This window comes from Dendrobates tinctorius, unplaced genomic scaffold (genome assembly GCF_039654945.1).
Source record: "Dendrobates tinctorius isolate UK_male_01 unplaced genomic scaffold, ASM3965494v1 ptg000071l, whole genome shotgun sequence".
NCBI classification, from domain to species: Eukaryota; Metazoa; Chordata; class Amphibia; order Anura; family Dendrobatidae; genus Dendrobates; species Dendrobates tinctorius.
The window spans coordinates 11268628-11291013 of record NW_027361739.1 but is presented as its reverse complement, the minus strand read 5'-3'; the positions used below and the strand labels follow the sequence as shown (position 1 = coordinate 11291013).

Sequence of the window (22386 nt, the reverse complement as noted above, 5' to 3'; positions counted from 1 at the left end):
CGGAGCTTTTTAGTGGTGTTATTGTGCCAGGGTTGTCTGTTGATACTTCGCATTCTGCCATGAACGAGAGGGGCAACCGCGTCAATAGCTGATGCGAGAGTGGCATTGTAGAAAGCAGTGTCATCATCTGTGTCATGGAGTGAGGATATGGATGCCAGTGGTAGAATAGAGTCAGAGAGTGCCTGGGTGTCTAGGTGTGCAAGGTTTCTGCGGGGGTGCGCATATTGCTGGACATGGGTGCCAGGTGAGGAGGACAGGGATGAGAAAGTGAGTAGATGGTGGTCAGATAGAGGGAGAGGGGAGGTGGTGAAGTTAGAAAGAGAGCAGAGACGGGTGAAGACCAGGTCTAATGTGTGTCCGTCTGTGTGGGTGGCTGAGGAGGGACCACTGAGTAAGTCCAAAGGATGAAGTAAGGGACAGGAGATTGGAGGCTGCTGACTGAAGGGTATCAGTGGGGATGTTGAAGTCACCCATGATGATAGTGGGGGTGTCAGTTGAAAGAAAATGAAGAAGCCAGGTAGAGAATTGGTCAATGAAGGCAGTGGTCGGGCCTGGAGGTCGGTATATGACGGCCAATTGGAGGTTGGAGGGAGAGTAGATGCGGACAGAGTGGACTTCAAAAGAGGGGAGGATTAGGGAGGGAAGAGGTAGGATTGGGTTGAAGGTGCAGTTGAAAGAAGGGAGAAGACCCACTCCTCCACCGTGTCTGTTGCCAGGGCGAGGAGTGTGGGTAAAGTGGAGGTCGCCGTAACACAGCGCAGCAGGGGAGGCGGTGTCAGAGTGTGTCAGCCATGTTTCTGTGAGGCCGAGGAAGGCAAGATTGTGAGAGAGAAAGAGGTCATGAATCACAAGGAGATTATTGCAGATGAAGCGGGCATTCCAAAGTGCTCCCGACAGGTTGGGTGTCAGTGGCACAGGTTTTAAGTTGGAAAGACTGCGGTAGTTCTTATTAGAAAGGGAGCGGTAGGAAGGTGAAGTAATGGGGGGTATGAGCTGTGGGGGTCCAAGATTGGGAGATATGTCGCCAGCAGAGAAAGGGAGAGCAGATGGGAGAAGGAGAGTGGGCAGCTTGTTTTATGTTTCATTCGGACAGATTTGAGGTTGAGGAGCAATTCAGCAGAGGTCAGGTGGGGAGGAAAGAGGGAAGGGGAGATGATTATTTGGTTAGAGGGTGCTGGGGTTTGGGGATAGCGAAGGAGAGTGAGGACTAAAGGAGTAAACACTGTGAGGGCATATGTAAACATGGTGAAGAAATAAGAAAGGTTAAGAAAAGCTAAGTCCAAGTAATAGGAAGGGCTTACTCAGCAGACATACCCAAAAGAGTCAGGTAGATAGTGTGGGGTCCTGACTCCTGCTGTGACTAACTGCCGTAGTAATAACTACATCTTCACGATACTTTTGCTGCAGTGATACTTATGCTGCAGGGACACACGTGCCTGACCCGCACACGTGCCCCCCTAGGCAGCATCTGAATATATAGGACTGAGTAGAGGATCAGGTGAGAGGGATTGTGGGAACTGATTTGGAATAAATTACCAATTGCCTAGCACACCAGGGGATGTTAGACAATCAAAGGCACAGGGCCTGCTATGAGCAACAGTTTTCCTTGCAACCAATCACTAAGCATCTTTGATTTCACCAGAGCTGTTTAAAAGAAGCTGAGCAGTGATTGGTTGCTATGAGCAACAGTTTTTCCACTTGACAACACCTCTGCAGACACTGACCAGGTGGGAGAAATCTAGCATCCCCGGAAACATAAGCTCCCAGCCATTGTCTGCCCCCCAGAAAGGGGCAGAGAGCACATGACAGAAATGAATCCTCCATCCCATAAGCACATCTTCCCTCTTAAAGGGATCTCCGGTATGGATGTTAGGGCAAACCCCTCAGCGCTCTGATACTGACCCCAGGCCTCTCTTAAAGGGATCAAATGGTATGGAAGTTAGGGCAATTCCATCCAGCGCTTTGGTTTTGATCCCTGGCCTCTCTTAAAAGGGATCCCCGGTATGGAATTAGGACCTTTCCACTCAGTGCTGTGGTTCTGACCTCAGGGTCTCTTACAGGGATCATTGGTATGGCAGTTAGGGCAAATCCATCCAGCGTTCTGGTTCTGACCCCAGGCTCTCTTAAAGGGATCCCCGGTATGGAAATGAGGGCAATTGCCTTCAAATGCTCTGGTAGTGACCCCCGGTATGGAAGTTAGGACCGTTCCACTCAGCGCTGTAGTTCTGACCCCAGGATTCTATTAAAGTGATCATTGGTATGCAAGTCAGGGCAAACCAACTCAGCACTCTGGTTCTGACCCCAGTCTCTCTTAACGGGATCATTGGTATGGAAGGTAGGGCAATTCCACTCAGCGCTCTGGTTCTGATGCCAGGCCTCTCTTAAAGGGATCCCCGGGTATGGAAGTTAGGACCGTTCCGCTCAGCGCTCTGGTTCTGACCCCAGACTGATGGGATGATGTGGGATATTAGGGATAGTAGTCCGGTGGCTCTGACTGACGGGACGATGTGGGATATTAGGGGTAGTAGTCCGGTAGCTCTGGCTGACGGGATGATGTGGGATATTATAGTGAATGTGGCTCTACACTCATATATACAGTACAGACCAAAAGTTTGGACACACCTTCTCATTCACAGAGTTTTCTTTATTTTCATGACAATGAAAATTGTAGATTCACTCTGAAGGCATCAAAACTATGAATTAACACATGTGGAATTATATAATTAACAAAAAAGTGTGAAACAACTGAAAATACTGTATGTCTTACTGTATATTCTAGGTTCTTCAAAGTAGCCACCTTTTGCTTTGATTACTGCTTTGCACACTTGGCATTCTCTTGATGAGCTTCAAGAGGTAGTCACCGGAAATGATTTTCACTTCACAGGTGTGTCCTGTCAGGTTTAATAAGTGGGATTTCTTGCCTTATAAATGAGGTTGGGACCATCAGTTGTGTTGTGCAGAAGTCTGGTGGATACACAGGTGATAGTCCTACTGAATAGACTGTTAGAATTTGTATTATGGCAAGAAAAAAGCAGCTAAGTAAAGAAAAACAAGTGGCCACCATTACTTTAAGAAATGAAGGTCAGTCACTCCAAAAAATTGGGAAAACTTTGAAAGTGTCCCCAAGTGCAGTGGCAAAAACCATCAAGCGCTACAAAGAAACTGGCTCACATGAGGACCGCCCCACGAAAGGAAGCCCAAGAGTAACCTCTGCTGCGGAGGATAAGTTCATCCGAGTCACCAGCCTCAGAAATCGCAGGTTACCAGCAGCTCAGTTTAGAGACCAGGTCAATACCACACAGAGTTCTAGCAGCAGACATATCTCTACAACAACTGTTAAGAGGAGACTTTGTGCAGCAGGCCTTCATGGTAAAATAGCTGCTAGGAAACCACTGCTAAGGACAGGCAACAAGCAGAAGAGACTTGTTCAGGCTAAAGAACACAAGGTTTGAATATTAAACCAGTGGAAATCTGTGCTTTGGTCTGAGGAGTCCAAATTTGAGATCTTTGGTTCCAACCACCATGTCTTTGTGCGACGCAGAAAAGGTGAACGGATGAACTCTACATGCCTGGTTCCCACCGTGAAGCATGGAGGAGGAGGTGTGATGGTGTGGGGGTGCTTTGCTGGTGACACTGTTGGGGATTTATTCAAAATTGAAGGCATACTGAACCAGCATGGCTACCACAGCATCTTGCAGCAGCATGCTATTCCATTCGGTTTGCGTTTAGTTGGACCATCATTTATTTTTCAACAGGACAATGACTCCAAACACCTCTAGACTGTGTAAGGGCTATATGTCCAAGACAGAAAGTGATGGGGTGCTACGCCAGATGACCTGGCCTCCACAGTCACCAGACCTGAACCCAATCGAGATGGTTTGGGGTGAGCTGGACCGCAGAGTGAAGGCAAAAGGGCCAACAAGTGCTAAGCATCTCTGGGAACTCCTTCAAGACTGTTGGAAGACCATTTCCGGTGACTACCTCTTGAAGCTCATCAAGAGAATGCCAAGAGTGTGCAAAGCAGTAATCAAAGCCAAAGGTGGCTACTTTGAAGAACATAGAATATAAGACATATTTTCAGTTGTTTCACACTTTTTTGCTAATTATATAATTCCACATGTGTTAATTCATAGTTTTGATGCCTTCAGAGTGAATCTACAATTTTCATAGTCATGAAAAGTCTTAGTTACTCACCGGTTAACGGTATTTTTCGGAGTCCATGACAGCACCACCTGAGAGAGGGGATCCACCCCTTAGGAACAGGAAACCTACAGATACAAAAGGGTGGCACCTCTCCCACGCATCAGTTGGGTTACAGAGCACAAGAGGACTTCCAAGGTTAATGCATGATTTATGTACAGTATTCTTTACAATTATAAACTTTTATCACCAGTGAGCATATACAAGAAATAGACGTGCACACCCCAATCAAACTATAAGGGAGGGAATATACGGGTGCTGTCATGGACTCCGAAAAATACCGTTAACCGGTGAGTAACTAAGACTTTATTCGGTCGTCCATGACAGCACCACCTGAGAGATTTACAGAGAGTAATATCAGCTTTAGGGAGGGACTACAGCCTGCAGCACCCTTATACCAAAAGAGAGGTCTGTGGAAGCACCCAGGTCTAGCCTATAATGACTATAAAAGGTGCTCGGAGAGGACCAAGTAGCCGCCTTACAAATCTGGTCAATGGAGACTTCTGATCTTTCGGCCCATGAGGTTGCCATGGCTCTGGTGGAATGCGCCCTCAGCTTCCCGGGTGGCGACCTGCCCTTTGAGGTGTATGCTATTGAAATCGCCTCTCTAATCCATCTGGCTAGTGTATTTTTTGATGCTCTACAACCTTTCCTGGGGCTTTGATGAAAGATAAATAGGGCATTATCTTTCTTCCAGGGATCGGTGACTGTCAGATATTCTATGAGGCCTCTCCTGACATCCAGGGTGTGTAGTTTCTTTTCCTTCTCGTTAGTTGGATTAGGGTGGAAGGATGGAAGAACTATTTCCTGTGTCCTATGGAAACTAGACACTACCTTCGGCAAGTACGCTGGATCAGGTCTAAGTATTACCCTATCCTCTTTGAACTGTAAATAAGGAGGACACCTAGATAAAGCCTGGATATCGCTTATTCTGCGGGCTGATGTTAGAGCTACCAGGAAGGCTACCTTGAGGGACAGGTTTTTTAGGGAAGCCGACGAGATAGGTTCGAATGGGGTCTCTGTCATAGCAGTGAGGACTAGGTTCAAGTCCCACGGCATGAACCTATCCTTCATTATTGGCCTGGATCTACCTGCCGCCTTAATGAACCTGCTTACCCAATAATTACCAGCGATGTTACAGCTAAACAGAGCCCCCAAGGCTGACACTTGTACTTTAAGGGTACTGGTAGAGAGCCCCATGTCCAGACCTTTTTGTAGGAACTCTAATATCTGCATTATAGGCGCTGAATCCCCAGCGACTACTCCTGAGTTTTGAAGGAATTTCTTCCAAATTCTGACAAATTTTTGTGGTAATGATTTTTCTACTCTTAAGTAGGGTGTTAATTAGGTCTGCGGAGAAGCCCTTCTCTTCTAATAATGACCGTTCAAACTCCACGCCGTCAGATGAAGGCCAGCCACCTGAGGATGGAAGACTGGGCCCTGGGACAGGAGATCCGGGATGTCCGGCAGAACCCAAGGATCGGACACCGACATGGTCCTGAGGCATGAGAACCATGCTCTCCTGGGCCAAAATGGAGCGATGACTATAACCCTCGCTCTGTCTTTCCTGATTTTCCTCATCACCAGGGGTAGAAGAGATAGGGGAGGGAAGGCGTAGGCTAGTTTGAAGTCCCACTTTATCAGGAAGGCATCTACCGCCAGAGGATTCTCTCTGGGATTTAGGGAGCAGAATTGTTTCAATTGCCTGTTGTCTCTGGTGGCGAAGAGGTCTACCTCCGGATATCCCCACTTTTGAACAATCAGATTGAATATGGAGGTGTTTAGGGACCATTCCCCTTGCTTTAGCTGATTGCGGCTTAAAAAGTCTGCCGTGATGTTGTCTCTTCCTTTTATATGCAACGCTGTTAAAGATAGAAAGTATTGTTCTGCTAGATGGAACAACCGCTCTGCTACAATCATCAGGGGTCTGGAACGGGTCCCGCCTTGGTGATTGATATATGCCACGGCGACCTGATTGTCGGAGAACACTCGCACGTGATGGCCCTGTAGATACACAAGGAGCTTTTTAGCCGCCTGTTCTACTGCTGTCAATTCTTTTAGGTTAGATGACATTCCTAACTGATCATGTTGCCATTGGTCCTGGACTAATATTTCACCCATATGAGCTCCCCAACCGTAAGGACTAGCATCCGTGGTGACTATGCGGGTTACGTTATACTCCCAGGGCACCCATTTAGACAAGTTCTCCTTGTCTAACCACCACTCTAGGGACTCCCTTGTGTTACGGGACAAGGTTAGCTGACCCTCCAAGTAACCCCCAAGGACTTTTTGATGTAATAAGACCTCGCTCTGTAGTTTCCTTGCATGAAACTGGGCCCACTGGACTGCCGGGATACAGGCCGAAAGAGAGCCTAGAAGGGACATGGCTTTCCTGAGGGACATGGTGGGGTTATTGGAGGCGTTCAGGATCTGATAATGGAGGCGAACAAGCTTCTCCGGAGGCAGACGGCATTCCTGTTTTTCAGAATCCAGGGTTAGGCCCAAGAATTGTTGGACTTTCATTGGTTGCAACCGAGACTTTTTGACGTTCAGCAACCATCCTAACCGTTCTAGGGCGGACATTGCCTTTTGTAGCTGTTGTAAACAATGATTCGCCGTTTTACCTACAATAAGAAAATCGTCCAGGTAGGGGATCACTAGAATGTTCGATTCACGTAGATGGGCCATGACCTCCGCTATTACTTTAGTAAACACTCGGGGAGCGACTGCCACTCCAAAAGGGAGGGCCGCATATTGGAAATGTCGAATTGACCCATCCAACTGAACCGCCACTCTGAGAAACCGCTGATGGCCTGCATGGATGGGTATATGGTAGTATGCGTCTTTTAGATCTAACACCACCATAAAGCAGTTTTGGAACAGCAATTTTATTGCAGATTTAATTGTTTCCATTTTAAAAGGACGTATGACCAAAAACTTGTTGAGGGCCTTAAGGTTTATTATTGTCCTAAAGGAGCTGTCTGGTTTGCGGACCAGGAACAGAGGGGAGTAGAATCCCTTCCCCCATTCTCCCTCTGGAACCTCTATCAGGACTTTCTTGGCGCACAGGTCATGAACCTCGGCCTCCAGGGCAGCTTGTTCTGAAGCAGACGACCTGAGTGGGGTGATTTTAAATTGATCAAGGGGAACCCTAGAAAACTCTAGTCGTAGTCCCACGGCTATTATCCCCAATATCCAGCTGCTATTAGAGATCAGAGACCAGGATGGGTAGAAGGCAGCTAGTCTCCCTCCTACCGGGGTAACTAGTCATTGGGGCGGCTTTTTCGTATCTCGAGCTGGACCTTCCTGGCGCCCCCCTCCAAACATGAATCCTGTACCTTTCCTTTTTTTCTCCTCCCATCTGCCCTGATCTCTGGACGGCCTTCTCCGGAAAAAATCTTTTCTGGTAAAAGGACGTCTGTACGAGGGGTTCGGGAGACTGGGAAATTTCTTTTTGTCATCTCCAGCTTTCTCTAACAATTCGTCCAAGACGGGGCCGAATAGGTACTCCCCCTCGCAGGGAATGGAACAGAGACGGGACCGGGCTTGAATATCTCCTGGCCAACATTTTAACCAGAGCGCTCTTCGCGCTGCATTAGATAGACCCGCGGCTTTAGCCGCCATTCTTGCAGAGTCTGCAGAAGCATCGGCTAAAAACGCCGCGGCATTCTGAATGATCAGCAAACTTTTCCGAATAGATGATCTTGAAGCTCCGTCTTTTAGCTCGGAATCCAGCTGATCTAGCCAGACCATCATCGATCTGGCTGTACAGGTGGCAGCTACCGCTGGTCTTAATGCGCCTGCTGACATCTCCCATGTCCCTTTAAGAAAAGAATCCGCTTTTTTATCTAGCGGATCTTTCAAGGAGGCCATATCGTCAAATGGTATGGCAGATTTTTTAGATGCTTTGGCTACTGCTGCGTCTAGTTTCGGGGCTTTATCCCATCTGTTTACTACCGGGTTATCAAAGGGGTATCTCCGCTTAAAGGCTGGTGGCATGGAGCCCCTTTTTTCCGGTCTCTTCCATTCTCTGTCAATTAGATTCTGAACCTTATCGTTTAATGGAAAAGCTCTGCGTTTTTTGGGGTCTAGACCCCCGAACATTATGTCCTGTGCTGAGAGTTCCCGTTTTTTGTCCGCTACCCCCATGGTGGACCGTATTGCTTTCACTAATCTGTCCATCTGGTCTAAGGGGAAGCAGAACCGGCTAGAGTCTTCATCCGAGGAAGACGACGAGGAGGCCGAGGAATTATCGCCTTTCCCAGGGGCGACTGAGGTCTCCGAGCCTGAACCACTAGCCTCTCTTCTCCTAGAAGGTTCTCTTTGAGGTAAGACTTTCATTTCTGCCCTGATCATCTCTCTCAGGTTCGAAGTGAAGTCAGGTGTCTCTTCCGCTACCTGCATAAACGGGGGAGAGTATAAGGGCCTGACAATCTACCCCTGGACTCCCTGTCTTTAATAACCCCTACCGTTTGCCGAATGCATGGTTGGCATAATTTTTTAGGGTGGCCATCTGGTAGGGGGGAACTACAGAGGGCACATTCCCTGTGCTTCTATTTTCCCGTAGCCTTCTTCCCCTGAAAAAAAAACATAAGGGAACACTGCATCAGGGTACATTCACGGAGATCTCTTACCCATGCAGATGAAGCAGGTACCGGATCACGGAGGGAGGCAGGGGGGTCCTTTCTGGAGGAACTTTCGCGGCTCTGGTCGCTAGTTCGTCTCTGTTTTTTCTGCTGGCCACTCGCATGCGGTTTTGTCGTGGCCTGTTTTTGCGGGCGCTCCTGCGCCTCGTCCTGCTGGTCCAAGGGGGCTTCCGTTGTATCCATTGCTGGGGCCTTCAGAAGCACCCCAGCGGCATCCCCATCTGCCTTATATGGCCTCCTGGTGTCCGGGTCAGCAGGTATCCTGCCATAGCACCACCCACCCGGCTTTCCGCACTCCCTCCCCCATGCTCCGGCCCCCCTCGCCTTACCCGGGTCGCCGCGCGACCATGCACCCGCGGCGCGCGCCGGAGGCCGGCACCCGACTTCCGGTATCGGCGCTATCGCTCCGCCCCTTCCGCCGCGTCACTTCCGCCACTCATCAGAGCCCTGCGGGAGCGCGCGCGAAGGAGCCGCGCAGCGCCTCCTGCCCGGAATGCCCCACTGCCCCTCTGCGCACGCCGCCATGAGCCCGCCAGGGGCCAGCACTGACCGGGAGGACCGGGCCTGGGGAAGCGCAGCAGGACCGGGGCATACATACCAGGTGCTGGCGTTTTTGGAGATGGCATCCACCGGACCCCTGCTCCACCTGCTCCGTCCACTGCCGTGGTGACCTACCCGGCCCCACCGTGGCGCCTCCAGGGACCCCGCACTGACCGAGGTAGGAGACCCCCTCGCTACCTGAGTCGGTCAGCCGGCCTGGGTACTCAACGACGACTCCATGACGGACGATCTGTAGAGAGTCCTGTCCTCTAGGAACAGGAAACCAACTGATGCGTGGGAGAGGTGCCACCCTTTTGTATCTGTAGGTTTCCTGTTCCTAAGGGGTGGATCCCCTCTCTCAGGTGGTGCTGTCATGGACGACCGAATAAATAAAGAAAACTCTTTGAATGAGAAGGTGTGTCCAAACTTTTGGTCTGTACTGTATATATCTCTATCTATCCACACACATATATACATATACATTATACATACATATACAATATATCTAGATATATATATAACCGGTGATATCACCTCAACCAACACCGGAACTATTGCAACCCACCAACCTGTCTCCTTCCCCACCATCCTGTAGCATGTAAGCTCGAAAGGGCAGGGTCCTCTCTCCCCTCTATATCAGTCTGTCATTGTTAGTTTGTTTACTGTAAGTGATATCTGTAATTTGTATTCAACCCCTTCTCATGGAACCAATGGTGCTATATTATAATAATACCGTAATAATATTCATTATAATTTGATATAACTCAACAGGCTCTTCAGCTAGTCTACTATAAAACCCAGCTTTATAGTTAGATGAACATGGTAGACACCTTAAAGCTAAAACAAACCACGCTGTACTCCCCTTTCTGGGACCGCCAGTCTCCGCCACTGTTCCCGGTGTCTGGTACTGGCTGAGCTAATGTCAGCCAGCCAGCTAATGACAGCCCAGCAGACAAACAGCTCAGTGGCTTTGGCAGTGCGCACCCGGGTAGACGGAACTGCCTGTTTAAAACCGATGAACTAACAGATTGGCTGTCAGTGTCACAACCAACGCCAGCCACTGGGAGCAGCGGCGGAAAGTCACTGGTGGACACCAGGAGGGTGACTACAATGTGTTTTTTTTTTTCCTTTTTTAATAGCAAACTTAATTTAGAGGGGTTGTTCCCATTCAATTAAATTTCTCCCCTGGCTGCATATATGACAATGGCTTCTATAAGTTTATACGAATGATAGAGGTCACTAAGTGGTTAAAAAAATTGTTGCAATCTTCATAATACTTCCTGTTCTTCACATGTACATAGATAGCAATAAACTGACTCAGACCCTTCTGTAATTTTATATGTAATGAACATGGGCAAAGATCATTGTGCAGGAGGAGGGAGGAGGTGAGCTGTAACATCACCTATTGTCAATGGTGAATCCTATGTTACTTACTGAATGTACAGGTGATGCCTTTCATTGTAATAATGTCTGTGATGATAACGAGACTGCTGAAAAGTCTTCTGTAACAGGAAGTATGAGTCAAAGTTCAAGTTTTTTTTTGTTTTGTTTTATTATTTTTTTGGAGGTGGTGGTGGGGGGGGGTTTCCTCTCATTATACATAGAGGAAGTTCTCCTAGGCAGTCACAAGAGATATCAGAAACCTCCCCCGCCTTGAGCTCACCACTTACCTATGACAGTGAGCAAATCATAGCAATTATTGTCTGGTGTGTATACCCCCATGGTGTCCAGACCTCGACACGAGGCTATAGACTCAGCGCTGGCTGCTTCATCCGTCTGGAAGTGAGAGACAAAGAAAATAACATCAGGTCATTACACTGCAAGAAAACACCAAATATCTGATCTGTGACAAAACGACAACATCGCGTCTCATTAGGATGTTGTATTAATGGGATGAGAATGATCTTCAGTGGATTAGACTATGCACGAGGCTCTAATATTATTTTTAGCGATTGGGCCTTAAGTCCGTTATACTTCTGAGCTGCAATCATAATTCTGCCAGACTCAAGAGTTGAAATCTCCCAGCATGCCCTCGGGTGACACGGTGGCTCAGTGAATAGCACTGCAGCCTTGCACCAAGGATAACATCTGCAAGGAGTTTGTATGTTCTCCCCGTGTTTGCGTGGGTTTCCTCCCACACTCCAAAGACATACTGATAGGGAATTTAGATTGTGAGCCCCATCGGGGACAGTGATAATAATGTGTGCAAACTGTAAAGCGCTGCGGAATATGTTAGCGCTATATAAAAATAAAGTTTATTTTATTTATTATTATTAGTTCCGTTCCTTCCTGTGATGATTTACAATCTGTGCAATGTCATCATTACATCAGGCACTATACTACAATCTCATGGAAAAAAAAAAAAAAGCCTACTGGTTAACTGCCCTCCTGATTCATATGAGCTCATCATGCTTGCTGATTGCTTACAGAAGAATTTTGCATGCAGCTCTTTAGTATAATAGTATAATATACACTGCGTTCCAAATTATTATGCAAATTGGATTTAAGTGTCATAAAGATGTAATTTTTTGTTTTTCAAATAAACTCATAGATGCTATTGTGTATCAGGGCTCTTTGGATCACTGAAATCAATCTCAAATTCCTGTGATAATTAGTTTACCAGGTGAGCCCAATTAAAAGGAAAACTACTTAAGAATGATGTTCCACATTATTAAGCAGGGCACAGGTTTCAAGGAATTTAGGAAAGAAAAAGGATCTCTCTGCTGCTGAAAAGCATCAAATAGTGCAATGCCTTGGTCAAGAGATGAAAACATTAGCTATTTCCCAAAAATTTAAACGTGACCATCGTACTGTTAAGAGATTTGTGGTTGATTCTGAGCACAGACATGTTTGTGCTGATAAAGGCAGAATGAGGAAGGTTTCTGCCAGGCAAGTTCATCGGATTAAGAGAGCAGCTGCTAAAAACCCATTACAAACCAGCAAACAGATATTTAAAGCTGCTGGTGCCTCTGGAGTCCCTCGAACCTCATGGTGTAGGATCCTTCAAAGGCTTGCTGTGGTGCATAAACCTACTATTCGGCCACGCCTAAACAGTGTTCACAAGCAGAAATGGTTGCAGTGGGTCCAGACATACATAAAGACTATTTTTCATACAGTCTTGTTTACTGATGAGTGTCGAGCAACCCTGGATGGTCCAGATGGATGGAGTAGTGGATGGTTGGTGGATGGCCACTATGTCCCAACAAGGCTGCGACTTCAGCAAGGAGGAGGAGGAGTCATGTTTTGGGCCGCAATCATGGGGAAACAGCTGGTAGGGCTCTTTAAGGTTCCTGAAGGTGTGAAAATGACCTCTGCAAAGTACTGTATATAGAGTTTCTGACTGACAGCTGTCTTCCATGGTATAAAAAGCAGAAACGTGCCTTCAGGAGCAAAATCATCTTCATGCATGACAATGCACCATCTCATGCTGCAAAGAATACCTCTGAGTCATTGACTGCTATAGGCATAAAAGGAGATAAACTCATGGTGTGGCCACCATCTTCCCCTGACCTCAAACCTATAGAGAACCTTTGGAGTATCATCAAGCAAAAGATCTATGAGGGAGGCTGTTCACATCAAAACAGCAACTCTGGGAGGCTATTCTGACTTCATGCAAAGAAATACAAGCAGAAACTCTCCAAAAACTCCCAAGTTCAATGGATGCAAGAATTGTGAAGGTGATGTCAAAGAAGGGTTCCTATGTTAACATGTAACTGGGCCTGTTAAGATGTTTTGGAGTTAAATAGCTTTTTTGTTCAGTGAATGTGACCTCCTAATGCTGCAAATTCCACAAATGAACATTTTCAGTTCTTTAAAACAGATCAAATGTTTAGAAATTCTACTGTGCCTAATAATTTGGAACAGTGTAATTTGAGTTTTTATTCATTTTGGAGATTATACTGTTATCATTGGGAGGTTTCTTCAATATGTATGTATAATATGATGTATACTCTAACGAGTGATGACTTTTATTAGACTGACTGTCATTTGTACTGACTATTTAGGAAAATCAGAGAAAAATATAATTTGCATAATAATTTGGAACACAGTGTATATATAATGTTTTTTTTTTAAATGGTCCCAAGACGTAGATATAAGGTACTGTCACACTTAGCGATGCACCAGCAATCCCGACAAACGATATGACCTGGTCAGGATCGCTGGTGCATCGCTAAGTGGTCGCTAGTGAGCTGCCACACAGGCAGATCTCACCAGCGACATCGCAGGGGTCGGCAGGCGCTACTTACCTGTCAGACGCGGCAATCCTGACGTCCTCCCGCCCGCGTCCACTCGTCGGCGCCACAGGAAGCCCAGCAGAAAGCTGACGACGAGAAACGGTCCAGGACGTTCTCGTGCGATCAGCGATAACCAGCGGGGGGAGCGGGTTGTAGGTAAGTATCAGACACAGCGATATCGCTAGCAATATCGCTATAACATCACAAAATCGGTGACGTTATAGCGATATTGCTAGCGATATCGCTTAGTGTGTCAGGCCCTATACTCTCAGGCCGTGGTGACACATCAGTATTTGGTCAGTATTTTACCTCAGTATGTGTAAGCCAAAACCAGGAGAGGAACAATCAGAGGAAAAGTATAATAGAAACACGCCACCACTTCTGTCACCTACTGGGCTGAGTAGTGTAGTTTTGATAAAACAATGATTTTATCATCAGGAGATTATCATTAGAGGACTAGTATACCTGCTAACAGGTAGTCCTACCACACCCCCCACCACAGATTGGCAGATTTCTGCCTATGAACAGAGTACACAGAAAGCTGCCAATCATGAGGGGGAGGGTTAAACAGGGCTCAGCATTCAGAGATCTGGTAGATCTGCAGCAGAGTATACAGTGATTTTATTAAAACTGCAGCAAGCAGCCCAGTAAGTGACACATCACTGGAATCAGGGTCTCTGCCATACATTATGCTGCTCTGAGATGAGGAAGCAAACACCTGGTGACAGATTCTCTTTGACAGAAATCATAAACAGAATATATGAAGAACCTACTGTCAGGATAAGGCTGCATTGCTTTTCCTTTGTTGGACAGTATTCTGAGTGAATGCTATACACCATCAAAAAAACTTTTATATGTGGAAAGGAAGAATACCTTTAGTATTCATCGGCATCTGATAACTAGGTTGTCGTTAAAGAAGAACTGTACCTTGGAAAATTTGTCGGGCAGCCTCGACTTTAGTATATATCGTAGTCCGCCCCTGACAAAGCTGTGAGTGAAACGTGCGTAGAGGTTCTTGGACCAGGCTACACACATTCCCCTTGTCATACATCACCAAATGTAAGTATAACCCTTTTCAATAGGAAAACACTGGTCTCTTTTATAGTCTACGCCCACAGCTGATAGAGTTGGGAATTTCAGTACCGAGGAGCATCTAGTAATTGTTTAAAGAGTGCATTTACTGTGTATGCATTGGTCTCTGATACTCTGTTAGGGCGGTTTCACACGTCCAGATAATTCCGGTACCGGAAAAAACGGTACCGGAGCTATCCGTGTCTGTGTGGATACGTAGGCCATCCGTGAGTGATCCGTGTGTGATCTGTACGCTGTCAGTGTGTCCTTGTCCGTGTATTGAAAAAATTGGTTTCAATTTAACCCTATGACTCCTAAAACCGCACACGGACGCCATCCGTGTGCGGTACGTGTTTACACGGACCCATTGACTTGTATGGGTCCGTGTGATCCGTGCTGTTGCACAAAAACATGTCAGCGTATTTTGCACAGGGACACACGGTCCGTGAAAACACGCCGACATCTGCATAGACACATTCATTAGAATGTGTCTATATGTGTCAGTGTCTCCGGTACGTGAGAAAACTGTCACTACACTTACCAGAGCCACAGACGTGTGAAACTGGCCTTATATGTGTATTCATTAATTGTAATCTATTACCAATAAAGATTAATGTCTTATGAGACTTTATGCTAATTATGCAAATTGTCTCTTCAGAGAGGAAGAGGACTAGAACTCTAGTGCCACTCTCACGGTGCTAGCGGGAATCTCACAGAGGTCACAGCAGTTCAGCCCGACTGGGAATGGAGCTTCAGTGACCGGAGGTAACCTCTATGACGTCACCACCGATCACTGACGCTGCGCTCGCAGCAGTTACGTCACCAGTGGTTCCCAGCCTGGACGGACACATCTTGACACCACCCAGGTTGAAAACTGTTTATCCCCAGAAGTGAATTACGGCGTGGGAAAGAAGAACAGAGAGGTGAGGGATATTGTTTTTTATTTTTGTTTTCTTAAAGGAGACTAGGGCTTCGGTGGAATAGGCGTTAGGCGAGTATAACTGTGTTTGTTATTTTTTAAAAAGTAAAAAAAAAAAGTAAAGTATGTTTTGTTTCATTCCAAATAAAATACTTTATACTTACTGTGTGTTTATTTACCATATAGCTATAAGATTAGTAATGGATAGGTGTCTTATAGATGCCTCTCCATTACTAATCCGTGGGCTTGTTGTCACCAAACAATACAGGGCAAGTGGGGAGAGCCTGGCAAAGCACGAAAATTGGTGCATTAATAGATGTTCCTTTTCTGGGCGGCAATATCCATGGCCCCTTACCAGCCTGAGGATACTATCCCCCAGTTGTCTGCTTTAGCAAGGTTGGTTGTCAAAAATGAGGGGGACCCCACATCGGTTTTTTTTTTAGTTATTTATTAAAAATATGGCATGGGGACCCCTCTGTTCTTGATAAACAGTCTAGCTAAAGCCGATGGCTAAGGGTTGCACCCAGCTGTGAGTTTTGACATGCTGGTTATCAAAAATATGGGGGAGCCCACGCCGTTGTTTTTTTTTTTAAATTATTTATATAGCGCACAGGAGACGGCTGATGAATACTCCCATCAGCCGCTCCTGCTCTCACTGTTATTAGCAGCAGCAGGCATTGGCTGATGGGAGCTGTAGTCCCATCAGTTGACACCAGTGACCGGAGGTGAACTGTATACCTCCGATCACAGCTGTGGGCTTACAATATCTTTTGACAGCATAGGAACTGCGGCTGTCTGACTGGCGGTGAGGATTTCACCGCCGATCAGAAGCGGTATTTGCCACACTGTCACGCACATGACAGCACGAAAAACACACGGTGTTCGGGCAGCCGAACCCGAACAGCAACATGGACTTCACCAGAAAGTCTATGTTCGGTGTCCGTGCCTGAACAGTAGGTGTTCTGAACGTACGGTGAACTTTACTGATCGAGTTCGCACATTTTTACTTTGAAGTAATCATGTGTTTGAAACTGATCCAGTAAACAAAGAACTTTTCCCATACACTTCAATGTTAAAAACTGGATCTAGCTGAAATCAGTTTTTTAAAAATGGATAAAAAGGTTGTGTTTGCACAACTTTTTTGCCAACAGACTGCTGCTGGGCGGGTTCCAAAGGATGATTACTGGGATATGTGAACATAGCCATAAACTGTTTATATGTTACTACACTGTGGAACCCCAGGGGTCTGCTATAACGTATGGGGGGGGGGGGAACCGGACAAATGTTTAATACCTCTACAGCGCGACCACTGAGAACACTGCTCTACTGAAGTCAAGGATCTCTCCATGGAACGCAGACGAGTTGCGTCCTCCGGAGAGGCATACTTTGTATGTAATCTGGCTAGTAGATAAAGGTCCTATATTGAGGAAGCGCCACCATAATCCCAACATGTCCTAATAGGGTATTTAAACCAGACTGTCCTGTAATCTCAATGGCAGTAGAGATAGTAGCAATTATCTACTTGGTGAAAGGACTTTGTCCTCTGTACTTTATTACCAATATTACACTACTGGTGGGAGTCTTCTAAAGTTTAGTATTTTACAGCACAAATCTCATGTTACTTATTGGGAACCTGCCAGTCAATTCATTCAGCCCAAACCACAGCCAGGCATGACTTTCTCTCAGTCGCGTTTCAGAAGACCTGTCAATCACCTGAAGTGGAGCAGTGAGACAAAGCACAGGACTGGACAAACGATATGGACATCCAATAGCTCCTGCCAGGCACAGCCATACATGACAAGTCAATAGAAAACCAGGTTATGAGCCTTTGGCTACCTGACTAGAAGTTGCCAAACATATATTACCTCTAGAAACCATTTGAACGTAGTACAACAGGGACTCCTTCGCCCAATCAGGAAGGACATGACAGCACTATATCATTACCGGAGTGATTAGAGATGCTGATAGTGAACATGATCATGAAATGGCATATGTCATAGCAATGTACACTACCGGAAAATGTGTGTGAGCTCCACAGTCTCATCCCAGCACCTTGGTCTAGAGGAAATCTAATTAGTGACCCACCAAAGGATGCATTATTTAGCTTTGGGGGCATATTCCGCTGTTATCCTCCAGGAGTTGGATATAATGTGCTTTACCTGTGGTCTACGAAATAAGTTCATCTAACAGTTTCCAACACAAGGGATAGGACAGTAGACTGAAAAATGACAATTGATACATGCCACGAAATAGAAAATCAACAGGTCTTCATACGTAAATGCATGGTTTGTTGGCTAAAAATGTTTACACTATACCGTACTTTCATTAGAAATGTTTAATTGACTTCTACAGCCTCTGCGTATCACGGTGCGTAGCAGGCTGCAGAATGAAATCATCAGCAAGCTTGTCTGGTGGAGAGCCTGAAACTAGAAGTCAATTTCAAAATTGGGTTGAAAGAAAAGAGATAAAGATTACAGAATCTGCTATCAAATTCAATGTTAACTCATCCTGCAATTTGCTGTGTACAGTGATATATAAAGGCTGTAGAAGCCGAACAGTCCTAAATTTCTAATGAAACCCTATTGCAAAAGTGCCTTTCTTTTACTTTTTTAAACAAAAACACACATTAACCTAAAATAATTACGGAAGATATACTTTACTTATATTTTTTCTTTTGGAATGTATTTATTTGCATAAGAATTAGGATATTTAATACTGATACATAAAAGGTCGGAGGTATAATAAACTAATGGAAACTGGAGGGAAAGAACTTGTATAGATAATAGGCTTGTCCTTAGAAGGAGGACCCAAAAACAGATTGATCATAGGGTGTCCCGTGTTGCTGGGACTGCCCCATCATCAGCTGGAATCTGACGGCAACCTCAGCATAAAGGCCCTGATTAAGACTGATGGTTAGCATGCCAGTCTTAATGTGGTTCATGCAGGTATAAAATGCGCCAAAGTCATTAAGATGAAAAAAATATTTCAGCTCACCCCTTAGCGTCCTCTGGATAGCAGGAACCACACCGTCGCACAGAGCCGCCCTGGCCTGGCGGATAAAAGTCCAAACACACCGTAATCTCCAGGGATCTCAGGCAGGAAGGTAGTTCTAAAAAATATTCCTTTATTTCTTTTCGGTAAAAGAACATGTTACAGGTAGTGGATGCCCCAGTGAATGGTAAAAAATCCAACGCGTTTCAACTCAAAGGAGTCTTACTCATGGATCCATGATTAAGACTCCTTTGAGTTGAAACGCGTTGGACTTTACACCATCCACTGGGGCATCCACTACCTGTAACATGTTCTTTTACTGAAAAGAAATAAAGGAATATTTTTTATAACTGCCTTCCTGCCCGAGATCGCTGGAGATTACTGTGTGTTTAAAGTCATTAAGAGCCACTTCATTAATTTGGCACATCTTATCAGTGGCGAGCACATCTGGGCCCCTCGCCTGAAATCCTACTCCAGTCAGGGGCTAAAGAAACATTTCTGTTATAAAAAATGACTTTTGAGGAATTTGATAGCCGCGCCCAATCACAGTCCCTCCCCAGCTCTGCCCACTTTGGCAGAGCTGCCCAAAACTAGTGTAAGCACACCCCCAAAAAAAAAAAAAAAAAAATTTCACAAAAACATTTTTGCAAAACTGTGTTGCGCATAAGTTTCGTAACTTTACGCCAGTGTTCCTTGCAGCAAAATCCCTCAAGGGAAAAGGCACTTTTGACAGGGCACATTAAAAAGCAATAGAATGACAGAAGCCTTCTACTTACTGAAAATGGGTTTTCTAAACAAAACCAGACAAAAACTGTAATAAAGACCAACTATAACAATAAAAGCCAAGAGCTATAAAGATGCCCTCACAGGTCAAACAATAATTGGAACTAGAGGCCTTGAGCGTGACCAGGGTGCTGGGGATGAAACTGCGCCTCACGTTGCAATGCCTCCATGCAGCACATACAGACACATGGTGCAGAGACAGGGCGTCTCACTTACTTTCCTTCGAGAGTCCCCTAAGTGCGAGTCTGGAGGGAGAGGAGGATGCACTCAGCTTATAACGGAACACGAACAGGACACAACTGTAGCTTATAAGGCTACATTCCAACGATGGGCTTTTGGCGAGTTTTTGAGGTTGATGATTTTCTGCACCAACTAAGTAAAATAGGGTGCTTGCATCTTTTTGAAAATACGCAGCATAAAAAAACTCACCAAAAACTCATTATGGGAACGTAGCCTTAATGAAAAGTCCACTCTTGAATTGCATTTTATGATCAAAACCTACATAAAAGTCAAAGAAGATTATATTCTACTGATCTTCAGCTAGAGGCCATTTTCTTCTCCCATAAACCCTGCTGACTGCAACTTGGGAATGTATATAGATATAGGACTCCATAGGTAGTAACAGCTCATACATGGCGTATAAATGACATCTGAGCTCCCACTGGCTGCAGAATTTGGGGTAAAGTTTTGTGTCTAAACAGAGAATAAAACCATGATTAACTAAAGAAGAGAACAAGAGAACTAAAGTATAGTATCTGCAGAAATTGTCAACATCCTAGATGGGTGTAATAATGCAAAAATGAAACAAAAGTGGAGTTCTCACAACGGCTCACCAACAGGCCGCTTCATGCCTTATAATACAGAATACCCATAAAGAGAGTAAAGCAACACTCCAGCCAAGACCGAGATTGTGTTACCTAGTGACCCTGGCCATCACCAGGATTAGATATGCACCGCCCCTCTCTGGTCGTGGACTAGGCAGGACATAGTGTGTTAGCTTTGCTTGGGGTATAGTGGATATATATATATGGATATATATATATATATATATATATATATATATATATATATATATATATATATATATACACTCACTGGCCACTTTATTAGGTACACCATGCTAGTAACGGGTTGGACCCCCTTTTGCCTTCAGAACTGCCTCAATTCTTCGTGGCAGAGATTCAACAAGGTGCTGGAAGCATTCCTCAGAGATTTTGGACCATATTGACATGATGGCATCACACAGTTGGCGCAGATTTGTCGGCTGCACATCCCTGATGCGAATCTCCCGTTCCACCACATCCCAAAGATGCTCTATTGGATTGAGATCTGGTGACTGAGGAGGCCATTTGAGTACAGTGAACTCATTGTCATGTTCAAGAAACCAATCTGAGATGATTCGAGCTTTATGACATGGCGCATTATCCTGCTGAAAGTAGCCATCAGATGCCTGTTCTTAGCTGAGAGGAGTGGTACCCAGTGTGGTCTTCTGCTGCTGTAGCCCATCTGCCTCAAAGTTCGACGCACTGTGCGTTCAGAGATGCTCTTCTGCCTACCTTGGTTGTAACGGGTGGCAATTTGAGTCACTGTTGCCTTTCTATCAGCTCGAACCAGTATGCCCATTCTCCTCTGACCTCTGGCATCAACAAGGCATTTCCGGCCACAGAACTGCCGCTCACTGGATTTTTTTTCTTTTTCGGACCATTCTCTGTAAACCCTAGAGATGGTTGTGCGTGAAAATCCCAGTAGATCAGCAGTTTCTGAAATACTCAGACCAGCCCTTCTGGCACCAACAATCTTGCCACGTTCAAAGGCACTCAAATCACCTTTCTTCCCCATACTGATGCTCGGTTTGAACTGCAGGAGATTGTCTTGACCATGTCTACATGCCTAAATGCACTGAGTTGCCGCCATGTGATTGGCTGATTAGAAATTAAGTCTTAACACACAGTTGGACAGGTGTACCTAATAAAGTGGCCAGTGAGTGTATATATATATATATATATATATATATATATATACACATACTTCCATATAGAAAGGCTAAAGATGACCTACCTCCAAAAAACTCCAACTCCCTCAAACCATCAACCAGGATCTTGTCTGAAACCCAACGCTGCGAAGAGAAAGAAAAAAAAAATGTCTGACGTCAACAGCAGAAGCCAGGAACAAATTTCCAGGCCCACACGTAGGATTGGTGGGGGATCCACTCCCTGGAACCATGCATTCAGCAGATTGAAGAAGAAAAGTTTATTGCTTATCCATTGAAACCCAATGGCCCCGATTAATCAAGACCAGCGGCTGGGGTGAAGGGTCGATTCATTATGACTACTAATGAATGGCGTAAAGTGGCGTTAGCCTTGTCACAAATATTTCTCCATTAAGGGACTGTCACCATCCCTCAATACCAGTTCCACCCACATTGTAGGAGCTGGGTGAAATCAGTGTCACAATGCCAAAAGTCACAACATTTTTGCGCAGCCTCATGTTGTGCAAACATTTTTTTAGACTTTTCAAAACTTTTTTACCCCAGAATTCTCCAAAAAAAGAAAGCCATGATGAATTGGTGCCAATATGCAGTAGGATCAAGCTCCTTCTAATGGTGCCTGCAGGCGGCAAAAATCTTCTCATTTAAATGGACAACGTGTTGTGTTCCACTTAAAAGGAAAACTTTCATCAGGATATTATACCCTACAACTTTAAAGATATGGTCGGGGAAGAACTGGCAGCCGGGATGGGACGAGTCTGGTTTGCAGCTATGGTCCCCGGCTGGATCATTGCAGTTTATTTTCTCTGAAACGCTGGAGCGGTTTGGGCAACTTAAATCAGATGACAGCTTCCCTTTAAATGGAACTGATCACAATGAAAGTGCAGTCTGATCTCCAGAGGAAAACAAAATTAGTAAGGTTATTTTTTAATGGGAATCAATTCAGTATGATTTACACATTAGTCATATAAATATCTGCTCATTCTGGTCTTAGGAGTCCAATGGGCGGTCCTA

General features: G+C 45.5%; 1 protein-coding gene across 4 annotated transcripts in view; it reads right to left on the bottom strand.

Annotated features, from left to right (window-relative positions):
- Window positions 1-22386, bottom strand: part of STRADA (STE20 related adaptor alpha) — a 42861-nt gene that overhangs the window by 17907 nt on the left and 2568 nt on the right. For 2 of the 4 annotated variants that reach the window (XM_073582397.1, XM_073582398.1), the window contains exons 3-5: window positions 21444-21501; window positions 19602-19630; window positions 11057-11162 (exon numbers count right to left, since the gene is read on the bottom strand). In XM_073582397.1, coding sequence (XP_073438498.1) covers window positions 11057-11162; window positions 19602-19630; window positions 21444-21501 — 193 coding nt within the window. The remainder of the gene's footprint in view (window positions 1-11056; window positions 11163-19601; window positions 19631-21443; window positions 21502-22386) is intronic. The other 2 variants (XM_073582399.1, XM_073582400.1) reach the window with 1 other exon arrangement.